General features: G+C 42.2%; 2 protein-coding genes and 1 long non-coding RNA gene across 3 annotated transcripts in view; 1 reads left to right on the plus strand and 2 right to left on the minus strand.

Moving 5' to 3' along the window:
* CMTM7 (CKLF like MARVEL transmembrane domain containing 7) overlaps nt 1–3,410 on the plus strand; it is a 27,731-nt gene extending 24,321 nt beyond the window's left edge. Inside the window, exon 5 of the mRNA XM_085051181.1 lies at nt 307–3,410. Coding sequence (XP_084907307.1) covers nt 307–320 — 14 coding nt within the window. The 3' untranslated portion in view covers nt 321–3,410. The remainder of the gene's footprint in view (nt 1–306) is intronic.
* Nucleotides 2,053–10,702, minus strand: LOC146441205 (uncharacterized). Its single transcript, XR_014849814.1, has 2 exons — nt 10,291–10,702; nt 2,053–4,974 (listed from the first exon to the last, which is right to left on the minus strand). It is a non-coding gene; the product is annotated as an uncharacterized LOC146441205 (long non-coding RNA).
* Nucleotides 10,703–11,039: 337 nt separating this feature from the next.
* Nucleotides 11,040–22,890, minus strand: CMTM6 (CKLF like MARVEL transmembrane domain containing 6). The gene is made up of 4 exons (XM_085051187.1): nt 22,670–22,890; nt 17,721–17,897; nt 16,698–16,796; nt 11,040–15,233 (listed from the first exon to the last, which is right to left on the minus strand). Exons 1-4 carry the CDS (start codon nt 22,793–22,795, stop codon nt 15,084–15,086), a joined length of 552 nt encoding a protein of 183 aa, XP_084907313.1. The 5' UTR covers nt 22,796–22,890; the 3' UTR covers nt 11,040–15,083.
* Nucleotides 22,891–23,446: the final 556 nt, after the last annotated feature.

Consider the following 23,446-nt stretch of genomic DNA (forward strand, 5'->3'; position numbering starts at 1 on the left):
AATATTTATATTTTCTGGCACAGGCCTGTGTTTACCTGGAAGGATTTATTAATGCCCTGATTGTTGTTGCTCAAAATTACTCAAAAGGCAATAATTCCAAATTTTCTGTCATCACAGACATTATCACAGCTACTGACAGCTGTTAACAAATGACTACAAGAGCAAAATAACTTGCTTCTAGCAAGGAGTGAACATAGCAATGCTTTCTTTTCTCCCTCCCCCACCTCTTACCAAAAGATGTGTTGCTTAATAAATTGGATTAATTTGTTTGTGGCAACACAAGTGACACTGTCTTCCTTTTCAAAGATGCATCTGTGTGACTCCATCATCTGTGCAAGACGTCTGCCTTACAAAACAGGATACCAAAGAGGAGCGTCCACTACTGAGGAGAGAGCCTTGGGTATTTTGTTACCAGCCTGGACAAACTGGTAGCTTTGGAAGATCTACTTGAATGCCTATGCAAAACAACATTGTGAACCAAAATATTTTTGCTCCCCCCACTTCCCCCCACCCAAAGAAGTTTATAATGGAGAACCTGCTTGTTTTGGAGGAAGACAACTTCTGTCTCACAAGCTGGGCTGTGGTCATTTCCAGCTATTTGTAATAAGTGTATTTAAAACTCATTTGGACAGTCATTTGGTTCTCCTTTCACAGGGATGGAAAAATTACTTCTGATTTCCTCCATCTGTTTACACAAGGGAAATCCTGCAAATTCCTACCTGATTCTTAACCTCCAGGATTATTTGTTTAACAAAGGAACTGTTACAATCCAATTTGTGCCTGGATAAGCTGACCCAAGTCTTTGTTACCTCTTTCCATCAGAACTGTGGACTTTTTCTAATATCAGCTCAGCCAGCATCAAAAATTATGAACTGCAACTTGAATACATCATTGCAAACACTCCCTCCTAGCCCTAAAAGTACATGATGAAATTGGAGATTTTCTCCAATTTCATGAATTTTTAGCAATCAAAGATTATTCTTAAAAACTTCCCTTGCCAAATACACAAAAATATGTGCCCAAGAATATGTTTAATGTTTTGTGGGATCTTTTCCCCTTTTCACAGTAAGACCTCTCCTGTAGAAAATTTCTGTGCATTTGCTATAAATTATTCTCTTTGTAATCTAACAGTGTTTATGGAAAGCCCATTGTGAATGGAGCAATGTGCTTCTTTCTTTCTCTTACATGTGGTTTTGTCACTTCCTCTGCCTCAGCTGGAGTCCATGCTCCTGAGGACTCTGCCCAGAGCCTGGACAGGCAGAACAGTTCAGTTTTGTCCAACCTCGTATCATCTTGAAGTTCTGTGTAACTTCAGCGCTGAGACAATGTCTTCTTGGCACTTTTGTCTTTCCTTTTGCAGTCCATCTCTGGTGAGCTGGGAATTCTTTGTGGGAAAAAAGGAAGCGTGGGCCTCTCTTCCTCCTTGGTGCTTCTCCTTTCATGTCTAGTTGTGAAGTAGAACTTGGTTTATTCTGTCAAGACAACTGCACAATGGTGCAGCAGAAGTTGGGTTTATACAGCTTACCAGGGACAGTCTGGGAAAAAAAGCATTTTCTGGCCTGCTATGTATTATATTTGTCTGAAATTCTGCATCAATATGCTAAGTAATTTAACGGTTCTCTCTTTTTGTGCCTCATAGCAGGTCAATATATATTGCTATTTGTTGCCACCTTTCCCCTCACCCCCCATCCCAATGTATCTTTACTTATAATTTTTTTTAACTCTTTGACAAGAGAAAATTGGTCACCTGCTAAAGTGTCAAAAAATTTTGAGTAAGTAAATGAAAATAACTGAGCAGATAACATGGAGAGGTAGGAATCTCCCTCCTCATGGTGCACAGTTTCTGTGATTCTTCATGCCATTCCTTTTCAAAATTGCCCTATTTGGAGCAACACAGAGCAGGAAACAACTGGAAAGCACAAAAGTCAGTTTGTAGTGGATGAAGGTACATACATTCACTCCACAATAAAGTGCTTTAACATTAATTCAGAGAATTGTTCAAATGAAATTATATAACAGGCAGTTATAATGTTATTAATTTAATATTGGCTATTTCTTATTTCTTTACAATGTTAAACTTTGGCCTGCTTTTCTGCCCCATACCTTCAGATGATATGTTTTCTGTTTAGTCAGAAATGGGCCTTTTTTTTCTATTTAACAACCTGAATTGAGCACGTCTCAAAGACTTTCTGGCTTAAGGGAACAAACATTCTTAGTTAGGAATCCACTGTCAGCAGTGTCAATGACAGTTCAGGCTTCCTTGCCCTGCCAGCACAGGAGCAGTCAAATGGCCACACATGACAAAGGATTTCATTCTGGGCACTTTTGAGTGAAAATCCCTGCAGAAGGAGGTACACACACACACACAGATATATGTGTGTCTAATTTTTTGCAGCAGGGGTGCTTGATCAACAATCCTCCTGCCAAGGCTGACTTAACTACAGTTTTTGGAAACCAGCACTCTTGACTTTAATTTGGACTGATATAATAGATATCTATTTAAGGATACAACCTCTTCTGTTCGCCCAGAGGAAAGAGGCTGCTATTTCTCTTTCACCTCCTGAGGTATCACCTCAGATTGACAGTAGGAACTTTCCCACCCGCTTTAAGCCCACTTGGCAATCCTGTGGGAAGCCAATGTTCTGCTGCAGGTGGTGTGAATGCAGCTGAGACCTCAGCACTTAGGTGGCAGTGAGGAGAAGCACCTGCTATGGACTGGGGCTGGAGCCTGATCTTCCTCTGCAGAAAAGGCTGTTTCCACGTTCTCCTGGAATCATGCCCCCTCTCCTGGCACTACACTAGCACTTCTTTTCAGCCTCTCACATCACTCTGTCACTTGTCACCATATGGAGAAAAAAAAAGTCAAGGGGAATTTCATGCAGTCTAACAACCAAAGAATTTCTGAACTTTGTTCTGTGATTATCCAAAGAATATGTTTTGCTCTAAGTGTCCTTGTTTATACTGGATCAAGAGAAGTAAGTTACCAGTTTCCTTTTGGTTTTTGTGCCTATTGACGTCTCAAGTATTCCTGCAAGTTTGGCTGTTATGACAGTTCTGGGTCCATAGACTCACCAGATGCTCCTAATGCAGGATGCTCTCAGGCTGGAAGACTGACATCTCTGCTGCCAAAGTGTCTCTGCTTTCCCCAAATCCTCCTTGTGAAGCATGTCTACCAAGAAAAGCACAGATTTCCTGTTATCACAGCTCCACCGGGGGCCTTTGAATGACAGCTCCGTCTGGCAGGGAATTCGACACCTCTCTACTGTACCTCTGCCAGAAAAAGTGTTTTAAGTTTCCTTCAGTGTCAGCCTGGTTCTGAAAGCTCCATCTGTCTGCAACTTTGTCAAATATGGGATTCCAGCTGTTTTAGAAATAAACTCTGTTAGCTATTTGGGTGATGTGGAGAATCAGATTGTTGTCCTGTTCATTTTTTTCCTTCCTCTACTACAGCACTGACTTTCTCTCTGGGGAGTGTCAGAATACATCGTGTTACTGGAGGACCATAGGTAGGAGCCACAGAAAAACCTGGTCCCTGCTGGTTTTTGGATGTGCTGATCTCCAGCTATCCCACCCAAAGGCCGTCCATCCTCTTCAGCTCCAAGATGAGTGTAGTTTGTCCTTTGAGCTAACACAGATAGAGTTTGGGGTTATTTCTTTCTGCAAAATAAAAATGTAAATGTTAGGAGAAGAAAATTGGTTGTACAAACTGTTTCATACTGTGAAAAATCCAAAACCTCATGTTTGAGCTCTTGGAGGATGAGATAAGTTAGAGAGTGAATAGTGCTTTCGTCAGGTAGAAACTGGGAAAATGAGAAGGGGAAGTGAAACGTTTTAAAAAAGAGGAAGGGTGGCTCTGAAAAGCTTGAGGACCATGGTGCTGGATGAAGACACTGCAGGTTATGTGACAGCTTGCATGCTTTTTCTGTTGCTGAATATTGGTTGCACTGTTTGGAAACAGTTCAGTGTGTGGGGTTTAAAGGGGGTAGCAGGACACCTGGATAATGACACCTTGTAATGAGGTGTGTGTGTGGTGGGTGGGTGTCAAGTGATGCTCCGTGGAAGAAGGCTAGGAACTTATTAGCACAAAAGGGAGCAGGAGAGAAGGAAAATAGGGTGCAAACATTGGTAGAAAGCTTATGAAGGGAGTGCATTGTGCACTGTGCACTAATAGAAGTGGTTGCAGATATCAAGTTTCTGGCTGTTGGTTATTAAAGGGCAGATCTGCCTGGAGTGACAGAGAAGTCTCTTTACTGCTTGCCTGCACTTTATAACCTGTATCTGGGATTTTCATTTTCTGCTAAAGCTGTGGGAGGATGCACGAGACCTGACCACAGGCTGTGGAATGTGGCATCAAGTTCCCATATGCTCTGTCCTATACAACTTAAAATTGCTGTGGGCTCTGCTGTCCCTAGAGACAGCATGGAGCCAAATGCTGCTGCTGAGGCTGTGTGCCAACCCAGGGCCTTGGCCATCCCTGCAGCTTGGGCGAAGTACAGACCTGCTGTTAGACTGAAAGCCAAGCAAAGCTGGATTTATGTATCACTGGACCCTGCTGGGCATCCTGGAGGTGCTGCTGGCAGAGTGAGACAGGGAGGAGTGGGTACCAGAGAAAGGGAGGCCCACATCCTGTTCTTTCTACCTGCAGAGATTTACACCCAGGTGGCAGGATAGAGCCCTCACCACAAAGCTCCAGGGTATTCTTAAGCAACCCACCTGTTTGGGCTGTTTCAAGTTTCATACTGGAGCCAGTGCAAGCACCATGCCCTTGGCTTACCTTTCACTCCTCTGCAGACACACAGCGCTGCACACTTGGGAGGCCATCCTGTTGGGAACAGGTGGCTCTTGGTTCCAGTCCCTGGTCCCAGGGCCTGTTTAACCCTTCTACATGGGAGCAGCAGGTCAGAAGGTGGCACTAGTGCTTGTTATCTTCCTCTCCTGGAGAAGGACAATTACTTCTTTCCAGCACAACAGCAGCTGGAAAACAGGAAAAGCAGTAAGTGCTGTTGGCTGCTCTTGTATGTCCTTTCTGGAGGTCACTGATTACCCACAGCTGGCTACTCCAGACTTTATTTCTGTTCTGCATGTCCTTGAGCCCAGTCCATCAGCCTAGGCTGGTCCCCAGGGTCAGCACTCTGGTTTCTCATGGCCAGTATGGCAAGTGTCCACCAGCGTTTGTTATTAGGGACTGATCAACACACAGCACATTCCCACCATCCAAGAGCTTTCATGAGAGTTAAAATAAAAGGGCCATATTTCTAAAAAACTGATGATTTGTCCTCTTGTTGTCTCATGTCTGCACTGTTCTATTGAGTAAATGACTTGCCAATTCATTAAGGATCAAGCAAGCTCTCATCACCTGCCTGAACCAGTCCCTCTGCCTTGGGGCAGTTGATAAAAAAAAAAAAAAAATCTGTCTCCTTTTTGCCCTTTACCAAACCTCTGGCTGAGCTGCTCTGACAGTGAAAGTGAAGCTGCCTGGCCATGCCCAGAAGCAGCACTTCACACAGGTAAGAAGATTGAAAGTTAGAAAAAATAAAATAAAAAAAATAAAAGAAGAAGAAGAAAACAATAATTAAAAGAGTTGCAACATCACAGGAGTTTCCTGCCTCAGGGGTGGTGGCTGCCAATTGAGCTTTCAGTTTTACATGGAGGCAGAATTTAGATACCAAAATCCTTGGCAGTGTTCTGGCTTAGTGCTGTGAAAGCTTGGCTTTAAGATTCCATTGTTGGAATAGTAAAAGGCACAATTTGACTGTGGTTGCTTGTCATGTGCAGGGGACAATACAGAGACAGGGAGGGCTCATGAAAAAGAGGTTGAGAGGTACCTTGCCTTTTTGTGTGGTGATGGTGAGGAATGATGGCAGAGCTAAAGAAGAAAGTGCAGATGAAGGAGCTAAAATCAAGGGGTCACTGCAGAGTAGCAGCACTACCCGACCTGAGGGAACAGCTCAGAACAGTGCTGTTCCTTGCATCAATATTTTTGTATCACTTCCTGAACTTAACACCACCTCCAGCAGCACCTGGTTTTTCCATATTGCTGAATTAGTGTTACAGAAAGGCACATAAGTATTTTCAAAAGCAGTTTTGTCACTGGATAAATGCTGGCTCTCAGGTGAGATGTGTGTTTGAGTGGAGTATATCCTTCAGAGCACTAGCCAGCCCTAAAGGCCAGAAGTTTTAAAGCAGAAAAAAGGATTAGGGCATAGCTAAATTTCCTGCAATTAAAATTAATTTTTGATAGTCCTGGCTTGGACTGAGTTGAATTCAGAGTGCCCAAGACAGTGTAGATTTCATTTATTGCTCTTTAGATTTTTGCAGACCTACAATAACAGCAAGACACAAAGCAACCATTTGAAAGGAATAAACTGCGACCTCTAAAGCCTTAGCAAAAGAGCAGCAGTCCTGCCTTCCTCACCGTGGCAAGCTCTGCCTGCAGTGCAGTGTAACACAGGAATGCCCAGGTGTCCTGGTACCAACACTCGGTGCTGCAAAGCCCCCAGGTTACTCTGCCTGGCCCTGCAATGATTTCAGCCCTTCCTGGTGCACAGTGGCACTGTCACACATGTCACTTCAGAGCCATTCTCCTGGGGCACTCCAGACAGGTGGAGCCATGCAAAGGCAGGCAGGCAACTGTACAGCAAGCCAAGCACCTGGGAAAAAGATGGAATAGCACAGAAGAAAAGGAGCAGGCTGAGTGCTCTGTGCTTGCATATGTGGGTATGTGTAGAAAAACAGCCCTGTGTGGGGGTGAAGGAAACACCTGTGTGTTTCTGTGGCTGACAAGGGGCTGCCAGAGAGACAAGGACAATACACCAGCTCTTGAATTCATGTGTGTGAATGATGTGGTAGCCACGCAGGCTGGTGGGGCATTCCTCCCTGCCGGGGGAATATCCCCAGGCTACTAATGTAGAGTCATTGCTAAATTAGGTATGTCTGAACCACTTGCTCTTTTCTTACATGTTTGCACTTGTGTAGGAAGAGCAACACAGACAGGCAGCCCTCTTAGCACAGGAGGAATTGTAACAAAAGGAACTTGAATGTGAGGAAGAAAACTCCACAGGTGTAGCCTTGGAGGCATATAACCCTTTGGCATATGAGGTCAGACTAGGAAATTAGAAATGGCACTCATTCTGCACTACTTTTACAGCTCAAAGAGAGTAAACATCATTCTCCCAGGAAAAAGCACAGTGTGTCCTGGAGACTATTTGCATGGGACTAGCCTTAATACCCAAGCACTCTCTCCTGCACACCCAATGGAGAAGAGCAAGAGTGAATCACAGCAGCCACTCAGAGTGCATGAGTTACCCTTCCCCTCTGATTCACCCTCTCCATGTGCCTCTTCCTCCATCAGCTACCAGGGCAGCTTGGCCTCTCAGCTGGAACATCTCAGGGTAGAGCTGAGGAGACACTGCTTTTACTTCCCTGTGTGGAGCTGGGGCAACACTCACCTTTTAATTCTAGCACTTGTATCTCAGCACTTAACAGGGCTGATGCTGGAGCTGGGTGGATGGGAAGGGACCAGGCTAGGAGTTTGGTATCACATTGAAGCCTGTAGCTAGCCAAAAGCATGAATTTGCAGCTTCCATCTATTACATCTGTAAGCCAGCTGTGATGGTAGGGTATGATTCCCCTCCTCCCCCTGCCAGCACACACAATTATGCAATTACACTAACACAACTTTCCTTTATTATGATTATTGGGGGTTATATGAGGTGGACTGGTGCTGGGGGCTTTGTACCACCACTGGTATGAATTACAGCTCTGCTGGTGTAACAGCTCCTTTTAAATCAGAAGTGCTTTGTCCGTCTAGCACAGTCTACTGCTATTGCTACATCTGTAAATCACTCTTAACATAAAACTAAATGATCTGCATCCCCCTCTTCCATGAACCCCTGCCAAACAAGAGCACAATGCTGCAGCTGTAGCTATTAAGCTATGGTGGCAGCAAAGCACTTCATTAATACCTCATGCTCAGCAGTTTGCGATGCATGAGAGCTGAATAATTATGCCCTTGTTACCCTCAAATGAGAGGCACAATTGCCAGAAACAAGCGTTTACAATTGAAAAAAAAACTGTATCAAGTCAAGGACAACATTGGTTCATTCATAAAACAAGCCTTTCTGAGCAAAAGGACAATTGAGGCAGAAAACAGGCTTACATTATCAAGCCAGTTGTTTCTAGGGCTGTATTGTACCCCTTCAGAAAGGCCTCCACAGCCACTTCATCCCAGCTGTTTTGAGAAACTGGCAGGCAGAAATTTAGCCAAAGCTCTTGCTGCTATAAGTTGCACTGATAGAGAGGTTTAGTTTAGGTTTGAGGTACAGGAATGGGAAGCAGGGCTTTAGCAATGTTTCAAAACCCAGTGCTCTGAAGCATTTGAAACTGAACAGACAAGTAAAGGAGACTAAAAATAGGTGTTAATGAAAATAGGAATGATGAGTCTGTCCTCCTTGCTGAGGATGCCTTGCTGCTCACACCAGGATAGTGGCTCCACACCTTTGGTTACTGGAGTGCAGAGACCACAGAACAATTAAGTAACTGTCCCTTCCTCACCTACAGCTCAACATGAGCAGGGATTTCAGAATCACATCTGAACTGATATTTCTGGGAGAGGAACAGCTGGTGCAAAGGAAGTAGTTAAAAGGAGAGCTGTAGTGCAGACAGACTTGCATTATTTTGAGCAACATTGCACCATTCTCTAAGCAAGGGTAGGCATATGGTAACAAAGAACTTGTCATGCTTTTTGTCTTGCAATATTACACTTCCTGTAAGTCCAAAAGAGAGCTCTGACATACACCACTGCAGAATGTACCTGCCTTCATGCAGCATATCTAGCAGTGCATACCTGACTGGGTATTTGCTGTCCCCATCTGGCTGTACATGAGTCATGCTGCAGAAGAATGTGCTTGTGCTGTCACCTCCTTGTGAAGCCTGACTCTCACCTCAGGACTTGCCAACTTCAAAACAGCCAAGTCTGGTTTATTTTCCCACCAATAATTCAGCCAAGAGATAATAGGTCATAAGAAACAAACTGAGTAAGTGATCAGGGCACGTGGGCTGGTCAAAGCAAGTTTCACCGGGATGCCTGGAGAGGACTGGAATTGCAAGAAGTCCCGTCTGGCATGCTTTACAGCTATGGTTGCCAACATTTCTGTTTGTGGGCCCTGATCTTTTTCCATCATGCATAATTTGCATTTTTGGATAATAAGCTTCCCTCATTTAACTTCCCAAGAGTCCAGGAAATGCTCAGTTACACCCCACTGCATTTGTCTCCCACCCATGATCCACAGACCTTTCATTGAAAACCACAGCATAGTACAGACCACAAAATGCTCCAAAGCTGCAGTGCAGTGTTGTAAGTGCAGGTTGTAAGTGCAGCTGAAGCTTGACTTGAATTTTTAAAAACATATATTGGCAGGTTACAAAACACAAGGAATACAAGTAAAACCCTTTCAAACTGCTCAGGAAAAGTATCTCCTTGAGACAATATTGATGAGACTATATTGTCAAAAATCCTTCAAACTGCATAGTGATAAATAAGAAAAATATTTGAAACAGTATCCCTAAAATGCACAGTTCAATTTATAACCTGACACTGACAACAGTGGGGCATAGGGGCTTCAGTCCAACTGGAAATAGAGGTGGGAAGAGAATGGAGACTTTCAGATCGAATAATTTCAATCACAGGATCATCTTTGCCCTCTTGTGGGCAAACTTCCCTCCTGCAGCTTCTCACCAGGTTCCTGTGCAGACGCAGGAACAATGCAAAATACATTTCTGGCCTCCCCTGTGCTTCCTTCCGCGGGCAAAAAATAGCCATTCCCAATCCAAGGAGCAGTCACACCCACCCGAAGCCCAGCCAAGCAGTGACCCTTGCTTGGCTCCTGCACAACAGCAGCTGTGAGAGAGCAGGTGGCTGGTCCTGCTCCTCGCTGTAAGGAGAAAGCCATCCCAAAGCAAGGAAACACGTCTGTGCCTTGGACAAGGGATGGACAGACAGAGGGACAAGGTATGCCTGTGCACTCACAAAGGAAAGCTGCAGACTACCAGCATATATTCTGCCCTGCTGCACTAAATTCTGGTAATTTACAGAAAACCAACTCAGATTACGCTCTGAGTTGCACTGCAAGGAATAATATGACAAACTGTGTAGTCGTGCTTCAAATTATCAAATCTAGTATTTCTGAGTTATTTACTCATGGTGTAAAATCCACCACTGACATACATTTCTAGTACAACATTTTGCCTTGATTGTTTTGTTGCATCTAGGTAATTAGAAGCATTTCATACCTTGTTTTCTTCTGAATCCTTACAATTACACTCATCTCCGGAAACTTCATCAAAGAGACAATTTCATCTTTAATGCTACAAAATACAGATAATGATACTGTGGCGTTCCAATGTCTGTGCTGACAGTGAAGGAAGTGTCATTCTCCTCCTGTGTACAAGATGATCACCAAGTAATAAGCAACCTGCAGGATTATGAAACAAAAAATGTGCTCCCCTGCCAGAAAGTAAAGCATGCAGGTTTGCTTCCTTTTCCTCACCCCCAACCACTGACAATCAACCAAACAATTTTTGAAGGACCAAGCAGCTCTCCCTCTACCAAGTAAGTCAGTGACCTGCATTTTTCTACACCAGAAATTTGTTTTCAATACCTTTTGTTAGGTTATACTCCTTCCTTTAGCAAGTCTGCCCCTTTATTTTTTTCAGTTTGATGTAGTCAAGATAATAGGAAGCACCACCTGGATTATGCTTCTCACAGTAACCTATAGACCATGGTATGTAAAGGCTACTGCAAACTACTTTGGCTGGACCCTGTGGTCAGAGGTAATACTGACCTTATCAGATCTTTTCTCCTGGGAACTTCCAGTGAGAATATCCAGCTTTGCAAGTTGGACCCTCTTCCCCAGTAACAGGCAAACACAATGCAAGCTCTTTCCTCCAAACCAGGAACAAAGAATGATGTTATTTCCTATGGCTAGCTTTGGGAGAGCTACATAGCAACACCAAATCACAGCAGCAAAAGCAAGAAACACTGAAGTTATCTACTAAACCTTTATTTTTAAAAAATGATTACAAAATATTTTATAAAGTTCCTTAGATCAAGAAAACATAATGCATTAAAAAAGATCACAGGTTTAGAATGATACAAAACAATATTAAAGCATTTAAAATTATTTAGATGGAAATTCAAGGCAACTTGGGAAACAAAACTGTAAGATTTTTATTTTATATATATAAAATTAAGGTATTATCATCCTGATTTAATAATAATTAAAAATCAATTCAATTCTTAAAGGTATTAAAAGTGATATATAGTCCTGTCCAGCATAAAATTTAATATCTAGAGAGCTGCTTATGTTTACAGCAACAGACTAAAAAAATATATGAATTTCCATCTGAAAGGTACTATCAGCATCTTGATTCATTACAATTTTATAGAACATTTGAAAAATTTCCCAAAGTATTTCCCTTCAGCGTAGAAAGCTTGGTATTTTTATTGCACAAATTTGAACGAGGATTACCACGACAGCCATTATGCAAAAACATCTTGTGCTGAGCTCTGAGAACTGTGTGAGATCACTCACTGCTCTTTCAGGTTGAAAGGTGCAAAGGTAGAACTCACCTGCAACAGACCACAACCCTTCCCTGCTCTTTTGAAGCACAGAGTATAGGCAGTAAGGCACAATTCCTCCCCATACTCAGAACCAAAGGCCCTGGTAGCATTGTGATTTTAAGGTAGGTTAAACGCCAAACACAAAAATTAACACTCACAATCTACACAATGCCCAAAACAGATCTTCACAGCAGAACCTCACAGTCCAGCCACTGGACAAATCCTCACATGTCCTGGAGAATCCTCTCCACTGATTCTGAAGGCACTGTAAACAAAGCCTTGAAAGTGGGTTCGGAGCCTTTAACTATTTTTGGACAGGCTCAGCTGGCAAACACCAAAGCTGAGTGTCCAAGCAGGCTGCAACACCACTGCCAAGCACCACGGTGAAGAATGGACAAGACAATCCCCAGACAGAGGTACTGGGCCAGTTGCTTCTTTCCAACAGGCTTTACTACCAGTTAAGATGTACACAGATGTTTACTCTGCAAACAGAAGAAATTTGAGGCAGTTGCATCTAACAGCACTTCTGCCAGAACTCCCATCACTCTCCTGAACAATCCCTAATCCACTTAAGCCAAAATCAACCACCTTAATGGAAGCAATTTAAATAGGTGGTTTAAATAAGGTCAGCTGATTTCATCAGCGGCAGGCTGGGAAACAAGCAAATGGCTTTGCTGACAGAGCAGGAGGAGTAAGAGACATCCAGCCACACACACAGAGCTCCTGGAGAAGCAGACATTTAATCCAGCTCCAACAGCATTTTCTAGGATCAGTCTAATTAACAAACAGGCGTTTAAAGCCAGCACCTGACACCAGAAGCATCAAAGGGGCTTGTCAAGACTGCAGACCAGTCTGCTCAGTCACTGCAGCAAGGACACCTCTCCCACACCTAGACTGGGAGGGCAGAGGAGCTAGGAGTGATAAGGAGAGCTAGGACATAGGCAGCTGATAACGCAGGTAAAAAAAATAACCTCACAGAAGCAGAGAACAGCACATATACAAGTAAATCTGCTTCTCAACTATTTTAAAAAAGAGCAAGAAGAACATCTGAGGAGGTGTGAGGATTAATAGCACCGCCATGCATGTTAGCCGTTGGATGCAACATTTTAGCAGCTGCCTTAAACCTATAACCATCATGTGACTTGTTCCTAGTATTTACCTACTATGTGACAAACTGTGGCCAGGTAAACTGCAAAGGCAGGGAGATGAATTTACACATCCTTTTTGGTGCCATTATCTCCAGCTCAGGAATGGACACAGTAACATAGCACTTAGGTGGGGAAAAGCCTATAGAAAAAGCAATCAAAACCTAGACCTCTATTAACTTGTGCTCAGGCCAAGAAAACAAAAAAAAAAACCCAGGAAAAATTACCTCAAGGTAAAAGTTCTGTCATGGTGCTGCATGGCTTAATAAATACTAGCAGCACAGTATTGCTCTTACACTATATTTACAGCTACTAATCACAGATGAAGATTTAGAGACTACAGACGTTTTGGTGTGGAAATAAATTCAGTAGAATGCTAGACAATAGAAAGAAACCAAAACAAGACCATTGGAATGTTAATCATAGGGGCATGGTCCCCAAAGTAAGACATTGCAGATCACAGTGGAGATATTTCTCATTACAGGTATTTTATATCACCACTAACACCGCTTGTAAACCAAACATCTCTAATCTACCCAGTTATCAGAGACAGCTACAGCAAGCACTGACTGAAATCAGGTTTTAGTGCAAATGGACACTAATAAATACAAGGGGAAAAAAATAGCCAGTCCAAAGAGCATTTCTTCTTTACAACACAGGAAATTCTATGAAGGAAAGTATCTCTTCTATGCATAGCTCTGAAACCAAGCCACAGCTTTAACTTGGTGCTTCATACCACCTGGCAAAATTTTACATCTTCCAAGCAAAGTGTAGTGTTAGGCTTAAGTCTCAGCACATAGAGAGAGAACATCACAAGCTCACACTCATCAGAAAGTGGCAGCAGTGGAAAAAACCAACTTTGACCTGCTATTATAGTTCTTTGTCTTAAAACAGCTTCCTCTTCCTTTCCCAAATACAGCTCAGCCACTTTCCGGAGGGCTTAGTCTCAGTGCTACCACAACAGGTTACAGGACTAGGAACATGCCAGACTGGGATATCAATGAAATGCAGTTAATGCCTGGGAGACATGGAAAATGTCACAAGCACTCAAAGAAGAATTGGTTTTGCATAATCAGCTTTTTCTCATTTACTTTGGTATTTTGGAACATCTCCTGGCTTACAGCAATTTGCTCTGCTTTTGAAGGCCTTCCTCTTAAGTGAGGCACAGCAGTCTTGCTTTTACCTCAGACATCAGAAAAATGCTTTTTCAGCACTTCATTTCTTTTACAGCCATCAACATCTGGTCCAATTCATCCATCACTTGTCCTGTACATATCCCATCAGCAGTGTTCCTTGCAGTGGTACAGACTGTCACTTTCAAAACAAATTGAGGGTACAAGTGCTTATTTACCTGTTTACTAACTGAGCTAGTCAGCAGCAAGAAGTCTCAAGCTACTGTCGTATTTATAAACACAGAAAATTGTGAGGTTCAAAACCATTCTGGCAAAACTTAGCATTATCTATGCACAAACAAGCTGCATATGGTATTAACCCTGCAAGTAATATTCACAAGGGTAGTACCAACATGCTCTTAGGTCTTTCCCACTGATATTTCTATCCCATTGCCACTTTCAGGATTGCCTCATGAAAATATTTATTCTTTATCTTATTCCTCTCACTGCTGGCTTTTCAAGTTTCTTCCTGCAACTGTCATAGCTTTTGAAACCATCTGAAAGGAGATTCTGGCATACAAGTCCAAACTTTGACAATCATGGGGTACAAAACTGTCTCCTTAATAGATCATTTACATTACCCTTCCCATAAAGCCCCTACAGTCACTATACCATTAAACTGATCTCCACAGACAGAACTGAGACATAGGAATAGTAAAAACAACCCAAAACCCCTTACACTTAAGGATAAGCATTTCTGTAAGGTTCCAGTTAGGTATCCCTTTACGTTCAGTTTGACCAGAAAGTACCAAAATGAATTCTGCCATACTAATTTATAACTCGCAACAGAAGCATCTTGTCCATTTATCCAGGAAATATCTTTAGGCTACAGCTCAGAATTTATGCCTCAGACATTAACCTTTATTTGTCAACCCTGTCAAAATCAAATCAGCACACTGTTGTCCTGAAGTTATTCTATTGAGACCCAAAGTATTTCAGTGCCTATCACTCCAGCAGGTGGCAGGACCAGTTACCTTAGAATACAATGCTCAAAATGCCATGACCTGACCTAAGAATCCATAAAAATTTGTGATGAGCAATGAATACAAAATTGATTAGAATGAAGAAACAGAAATTGTTACCTACAGTGCACTGAAAGTACATTTTCGTTTGTTCCAATTAAAAAAAAAAAAAAAATTCAGGAAGTTATCTTTTTTTATTCAATGGCTGATTTTCTGCGGCCTTCGAAGTGTTACCAGGATTTTCAGAGCGTCCATCGGCGTTTTGTTTTCTCCTGAGAAATAACTCTGCAACAAGTTCAGCTGCAAATGCACAACTTGCAAAAATTCCAAATACCTGTGAAAGTGACAGAAATATGTGATTTTAAAATGCATAAACAGCAACAGCATGCCAGTATTTTTGGAGATATTTGCTGGACCATTTTATATACATTAATAGCACTTATATATTAAGATTACAGTCCTCCTTAAATCAACAGTTTCATTTAAATTAGAAACAGATCAGAAATCACAATTCCAGCATATTTACTGCTGAAGTTTTTATGGTTTTAATTATTTTAATCAAGTATGAACCTTATACTTTGTTCGAATCAACATTTAATAGTACAAGTATATTTGTTTCATCGTCAAAACCAGTAATTAAAGCAGCATGCCACTGGTGATATAGGAGAGTTTTTATCCAAGAAAGGGCTGCTGATCAAAGAGAGTAAAGGAAGAAAAATAACACATGGAAGGTGAAGGAAGAGAAGATCTGCAGAACCTGGGTCAGCATGGGAGAATGAAATGACATTTTGTGAATGACATTTTGTTACTAGCCATGGCAAGATGAGAAGTGATAAGGAGAAGGCAGTTTCTTTCAAACAGGGAAAGAAACATATGCATTATTCTACCTCTACCTAAATTTTACACAACTGGTTTGGACCAAAGCAATTTGACATTAATAACTATTAAATCACAGTAGTTTTTATTTTTCCTGCACCAGAAAAGAAAGCAAACCTGAACTGTATTTTATACTCAAATTAGTTGGTCTGAACAGATCTACATCACCAAAGATGACTATACAAAAGTGTGTATCTCTAATAGCTGATGCTGCCTGCGGAACAGAATTGTCTTGCTTTCTTTTCAAAATAATTTTTTCCTATTCAAGAATTTGATCTTTTAAAGTCACATATTTACAATTCTAAGGTTATTCAAAAGAAGTATTTAAATAACTAGGGAATTATGACATCCACAGCATCCCAAAGCCCCTTCAGTGCCATGCCCTCAGCCTCCTCAGTGTTCCCTGGAAGAAGAATGCCCTGTTGCTCTACTATTTCTGTCACTGACAAAACTGCTGCTCTTATTGCAGACTGTGCAAGTCAGTGTTGTCCACATGTGCTCTGCAATGACTGGCAAAAGCCAGGATTTTTCGATGACTTTGTGAGGAGGTGGCATTATGAAAAGACAATTGAGGAAAAACAGAAATTTCAGAAAGAGTATCAGAGAACTGGGGAAGCTTCAAGAGATGATAATGTTGAACAGCAAGAGATGACAGGATATAATACAAATCTGAAGCAGCAGGCAAAAGGTGGGGAGCTGCAAGTGCACACAGAGCTTTCCAGCAACGCTGAGCAATGCCAGCTCTTTGAATTTCCTGCAGTAAGTTTCTGGAAGGTCTGAAACAGCTAATTCCTCCTGAAACATCACAATGCACTAAGTTTTATTCCCTGTCCAGTTTCTTCTCTGCAAGAAGAAGTTTAGAGGGCAGAGAAATTAACATACCAGATAAATACAAAGTAAATATTGCCATTTTAAGACTTACCCATGCAGCAGTTTCAACAGCAGAGCCAGAGCTAGTTGCACAAAACACTATTGATGCTAACAGAAACCAGGCACCTATGACTGGCACAGCCCAAAAATTCTGCAAATATATATATATATATAAAAGGATATAATTTAATTATAGATAGGTTACCTGAAAAGAACAAACATCATAACAACAGCTGAGTTAACCTGCCTGTGAACTTCTGTTTTGATACTTTTATACTAGTGGAAGCTTCAGAAAATATATTTTACAACTACATTCCCAATGACATTCAACATTATCAGCTATTTAAACAGCATTATCAGCTGTTTAAAGGAGTTTGCCCTGGGTTTGTGTTTTTTAAATATTTAATTAATTTCATCCAACTTTTTTTCACAATCAAATTCAAGCTCAGGACAACCACGGTAGCTTTATTCCCTATGTAAAACATTTGGGAAATTAGAAAATTGTAAGTAAATGTGCTCATTCAAACCTTTTACTACACTCCCTTATCTGTACCCTCACATAAAGACCCTACTGTTTGCTCTGAAGGCAAACAGGAAGGGACACTTGTGAGACAGAATAATGTTCCTACTGACTTTACACAGCAACTTTCTCTCACTGCTGGATCTTCTGAAATATAAAACCATAAATTGTAATGAGTTATGATTATTGCCTAAAAGGAGGTAGGCTATACCCAGTAGAAAAATAGATAGTGTAAACTGGCAAATTATATGCATCATGCTGGCAGTAAACTCTATTCCATATACGTACAAATATGTGATGGCTATGCAGTAGTATTAGTAGCAATAATGTGGAAAGACTTTTCCACACAAGTCCTAAAATTCTGCAGGCAGCCAACTTTGAAAAAGTTGTCAGTATAAAAGGAACTCTCAAAGTTTGCTCATTTAACTGTAAGATACCCTAATCTACTCTTTACAAGGAAAAGGAGATTCATTTTGCATAACCTTCTTACTCCACAGCAGTCTTTATGAACTTAGAACAAATGGTTTGGGCTTTTTTTTAAATAAATTTTCTTACCAGTTTCTGCACTTTATCTTCCCCCAGTGATTCATACGTATCAGTGCAATACACAAACAGAATCAGGAGGCTCAAAAGAAAGGCACTGCAGCTTATGAATTCAAAGAAGTAAAGTCCACCACAATTGCTGCAATCCTCCACAATTTCTTCACAAATAACAGCTGCCAAAGAGAGAATCTGCAAACAAATAACATGCTTGAGTTGGATTAAGTCTCTAACATCTTCAACAAACAGACAACTCTGATATGAACATTAATAAAGCTAGCTGTGAGGAAAACCCTCAATCTACAAAAAGTTTGGTAAAATTCTGCACTACTTTCTTACAGGCAGAAATCATTGTATAATGACATGGCTTACACTTGGCTGTTAAAGGTGGTCCATAAAGTGCACTCAGGTAAGCTGAGCACACAGCCAAACACAGGCTTCTTGATTAGACAGACAAGATTCCTGTTCTGTGGTTTTGTGCAACTGCCAGCTGGAAGCAGATGAGACAGCTCTTCATCTGTGGAGAGCTCACATCCTGCAAAAATGCTATTGCTTACTACATACAACTGCACTCAGTTTTAAATGCATTTGGGTTCAGGGCAGTGGGAGAAATTGGACAGCACCACACACTCAGCTACTTCCCTAAAAGTTTACAGCTGATGTTACCTCACTTGATAAAACTTCAGAGAAAGTCCATGTAGTCAACAGTTCACATTCGCATGACCCAGTAATGATGGAAGCTTAACTGTTCTTGTGGGAAGCAAAACTTTACACTATATTCAAGCTATGTTGGAATATGTTTAATCTATGCAGAAGCTTATCTTGACCTTGCTGCCACAGTATGTCTTGAGAAAAGAGCATGACTTAATTCCTGTACAGTCACCATATCCCTGCTGCTGGATTTTCTACTATTTCATTGTACAAGAAAGAATATTGCTTTATATAACTGTTCACTTATTTTGGCCACTTCTTGCTAGTTTCCTTCATCCCATAAAGCTGACATAGCTTTACAGATCCTCGTAGTAAGGAATTCACCAAATTAAAACAAAACCATGAGTAGGAATCAGACTGGGACATAAAACAGACTGATCATATTTTTAATAAGAGTATGTGGGCAATAATGGGCTTGACAGTTCTTCATTAAAAAAAAAATCTAAATCTAAAATTCAGAATTGTTCTTGGAAAATAACCATCAGTCTTCGGTTTCAGTTTTCTGACAGTAAAAACAAGACCAATTTAGCATTAGGAAGTGTAAATCCCCCTTACTAAGCCAGGTCTCAGAAGGCCACTTCTAAGAATCATATTTTGGAAATGCAACAATCATATAAAGTAAACAGCAGCTCAGAATGGGTAAAAACAGGAGTTGTGAAACTTCAATATTAGTATGAGGCCTCCACACGCTTCCTTTCTCTCCCACAGCGGCTGGCAACACAAACATCTCAGCAGCCCTTGCACCCAAACCAGTGAATTCCAATGGCTGTCCAGGAATGTTTGTTTTGAACTCTGAATTTCCATGTTCTGAGTTTTTGGGGGGTTTTTTTGTTTGTTTGTGGTTTGGTTTGGTTTTGGTTTTTGTTTTGAGGGGGATTTTTTGTTTCTTTTCCTTTTCGTTCCTAAACATATGCTTAGAGCTGCATCCAATGACTTTCAATTTCACATCTTTCACAAGGTCAGCTGTGAGATACGTTTTCATGTACAGTGCTATTTCTTTTTATAAGAACTGGAAACTGAATGCCATCACTTTCCCTTGGGCTGGAACAGAACTGAAAGAAAATAAACCTGTCCTTAAAAGAAAGTGTATGTCCAGATAACCAAAATATGATCTAAGTAACTGAAAAAACTTCTCCACTGAGCGTACAAACAAGCTGAAAAAAATCCCAGAGAGCAGCTATAAAGGGTTCAGTGTCAAATACTTGAGATTTACCAAGTGTAATCCTGTGTGGGACTTGTTCAAGTTAATATTCAATTTTTTTATTAATAAGATGAGTAATAAAATAGAGTACATCAATAAAAAAAATTGGCTTGAAGAACTTTGAATAAGTGCCTTGATTAAGTTAGTTTATCAGCAGCACATTTGTAAGGTGCCAGAGAGCTCTGCTTCAGTTTTTAACTTGCTCTTTGATATCACTATCAGGAAAAAAAGGGATTCTTCTGTTATCCTACTACTACCAAAAAAATAATAGTTTTAAACTTCAAAAGCATTGTTGGAGAAGCAGTTCTTTTGGATTTTTTTTATTAGTCCTATCTGTCTGTATGTACACCAGAAATTAAATACCTTCATCTGTCTCTTACAAGAAAGAAATTATTCATTGATACTGACATTACTGTTGGAAGTTTCTAAACAAGTGTCAAGTTTGTAGAGAAGATTTAACAGGTGAAACGCTACAAGGGAATACTACAAAAATAAAGCAGATCAATGAACTTGCCAAGAAGCCTGTGAAGATGCTCAGCAGTGGAATTCCCAGTACAAAGCCTTCTAGTTCATATAGGTGCACATATTAATTCTCTATTAAGTCTGCACAACTGGGGCTACTATTGGACATGAACAACTCAAAAAAGAGCTGATGTTTAAGCCTGAATTACGATTTGCCTTTCCAGCTAGGGAATTTTGATAAAACAATAGTTGATGACAACTCTTCCTGCTTTAGGTAAGAATTTGTTTCTACTTCAGTCTTGACAAAATACACACTGTGCCATTTACCTTTGTGCAGAATTTGAACCAGTCATGGACTAACAAAAACATTCCACCTATTTAAAAAAAAACCCCAAAACAACAACACTCTAGAAACCTGTGCAGTAACATGCTTCCCAATATCCTTTTGGCAGTCACATTTTGCTTGTTTCATTTGCCCAAAAGAACTGGCTAAAGTTACAATGTACACCATTGTTCATCTGAAGAAAAGTATTTCTTAGGTCTAGAAGCCAGTTTTCTGCAGGTGATTTCAGAGTATTTCATAAAACCCTTATCACCTCTATAATGAAGAGAGCTTACTTTCTGATTGCAATACCCTGTTTAGCAGTCCACACAAGCAATTATCAGGGCATAATCCCAGTAACAACCACTATTGTAACCCAAAGCTAATAGATGTTAATGACCATCACTGACATTTCCAACACTTTCCTAAAAACAAACACTTTCCTAAAACAGGAACCTTTTTCTTACTGCAGAGACTGAGGCTTCCACCTTCAGGAACTTCTGGGGCATGTTTAAAGTGTTTTGACGGAGCACTCAAGATCTGTGCATTTTGATAGAAGTTACAAAAAGGGAGGGAAAAATGATGGAAATTAGGAGGGTGAACAACTGTAACTCAGTTTTCTTTTTCCACTCACTGACAAATGGATGCAGGCCATAAACTGCTAATTATTTAACAGCATATCAAGCAGCCATTCATCCTGTTTAGGATAACGATAATTTCTCTCTTTTTTTCCTACATAGAAAGCATTTTAAATAATTAAACAGTTTAAGACTTTGGTACCCAGTAAATTTGCCTACATAATCACTGCTTTTATTCTAGTCAATGAACCTACTTTTATAAATGTTCTGCTTCTCAGACAGCAGAAGCCAGCAGATCTTACTTTAATATCTCCAGTAGATGAATTAAACATTTATGGTCTATTATATTTATTTAAAAGATTCTTGGGTGTGATTTTTTTAAAACACTCTTAGAACACTTTATTTTTGGCAGTGGTACCATTAGCTTTAACCAGCACTGAAGATACTATGTTTCTGGTTGAGGGTTTTGACTGTGTACAAAATGAAGTTTAAAAACCCAATGTCCTCTTTTCTGCAATGGTGAAGTAACGAGAAAGGGTTGGAAATCACCTACAATTCCCATGAGCATGACATATATGACTAAAAAGCCACTGTGTTGGTAAAATGCACACTGACACACATTCACAGTCATCTGCCCTTTACCACCATGGGTTTCATTCCCTCCCTGCCAGTACTTAAGAAAGATACTCCTCACATCCTTATCGACACACTGGTACATTTTGGAAGAGCCCATCACCAAGCACAGAACAAACAGGAGCTCACACCAGGAGCCCAGCTGCTTCATTCAGGAGTAACATTACACCTAGTAAAAAAGCCAGCAGAATATAAGCCTTTCATTTCCTGGTGGGCCCAGGGCTGCCTGACATGAGATGATGTCTCAAGCAATGGGCCACCATCATTACACGTCTCTGGTGCAATTTTCCACCACAAATCACGGGAGAAATGAGCTCCTTGATTTAAGCTCGGACAGCACAGAGTGGAAGGCTTAGAACAGGAGCAGCAGGAGCAGCAGGAGAGGGAGGTGTGGAGCTCATGACCCAGGAAAGACCTTCCCAGTTATACTGCCCTGTCGTGAGGTTCAACCAAAGGCTTCTTCCGTCTGTTTTCATCCATTCTAGCCCTCAGAAGAAACCATTAAATTTCCTGTGAGGATTCCCTCTGGTTTCTAAGGCCAGCAGGCAGCTGGACCCGGCGGCTGCAGCAGCGAGCCTCGGGCACAGGACGCCGGCAGCATCAGATGTCAGCAGCTACTCCTGCAGCTCGGCCATGAAGGAGGAACAGTCCCGTCACTTCCCCACCATAAATCACTTCGAACCCGCATTGTAAGGAACCACGCCAGCTTTCCACCTGAGTCACAAGTCTGCACAACTTTAGTGACTCCGTGCCACGTCCCGTGTCAGGACACCTTCCCTTTCCGAGCGGCAGAATCCATTCCCGGGAAGCCCGCGTCCGGCCATCTCCCGGCTGCGCAGGATCACCGAGCAGTTTAATTTTTAAGCGGCGGGAGACTGTCCCAAAGCCGAAGGTCACCACAACACGCCCGTTTCCATCCCCGAGCGGGGCACCCCCGCCCCGCCGGGCTCAGCCCCGGGAGACGCTCGGTCTCTCTCAGACATCCCGCCAGGGCTGCTCCCTGCAGGCCAAGCCCGGCACGGCCCGCGCGGCGCGGGGAGGAGAGGAGAGCACTCACCGTCTGGATCACCTTGACCGGCAGCCGCCATCCCCGCAGGTGCCGCAGCGTGAAGCCGAGCGGGGGGCGGCGGGGCGCCTTCACCTCCGGTTCCGTGGTCTCGTTGTAGACGCCGCCGTTCTCCATGACCAGGCCGGCCGACGGCTGTCAGGTGGGGAAAACCGAAAGCAAAAGGGCGGCGGCGGCAGGCGGGGCGGGGCGGGAGCGGGGCAGGGCGGCAGGCCCGGCAGGGCGGCGGTTGCGCCCGGCGGTTGCTCCCGGCGGGACAAAGGCGCTTCCTGCGGCGGGAGCCAGCGCGCCCTCCGGCGGCCGCGGGCGGGAGCGGCCTGTGAGGGATGGCGGGGAGTGCCTCAGGCCCCTCTGTGCTCAACTCTCTAACCGGGGCTTAACAGGCAGAGTTTACCGGGTTATTCCCTTGTCACTCGAGATTACGGCGTCAGAAGCGGGGTTTTCAGCCAAAACCTTCCCTTCTTTCATTCACGGAATCAATTAGGTTGGAAAAACCCTCTGAGATCATCGAGTCCAGCCTATGACCAAACACTACCACATCAACCACACCATGGCTCTGGGTGCCACGTCCAGTCTTTCCTTAAACACTTCCAGGGACGGTGACTCCACCAGCTCCTTGGGCAGCCCGTTCCAATATCTAATCACTCCTGTGAAGAAATTCCTCCTGATGTCCAACCTGATCCTCCCCCTGTGCAGCTTGAGACTGTGTTCTCTCATTGTCTCATGAGGTGTCTGAGAGAAGAGGCCAATGCCCACCTGGCTACAACC

This window comes from Lichenostomus cassidix, chromosome 2 (genome assembly GCF_008360975.1).
Source record: "Lichenostomus cassidix isolate B80296 chromosome 2, HeHo_3.0, whole genome shotgun sequence".
Classification (NCBI taxonomy): Eukaryota; Metazoa; Chordata; class Aves; order Passeriformes; family Meliphagidae; genus Lichenostomus; species Lichenostomus cassidix.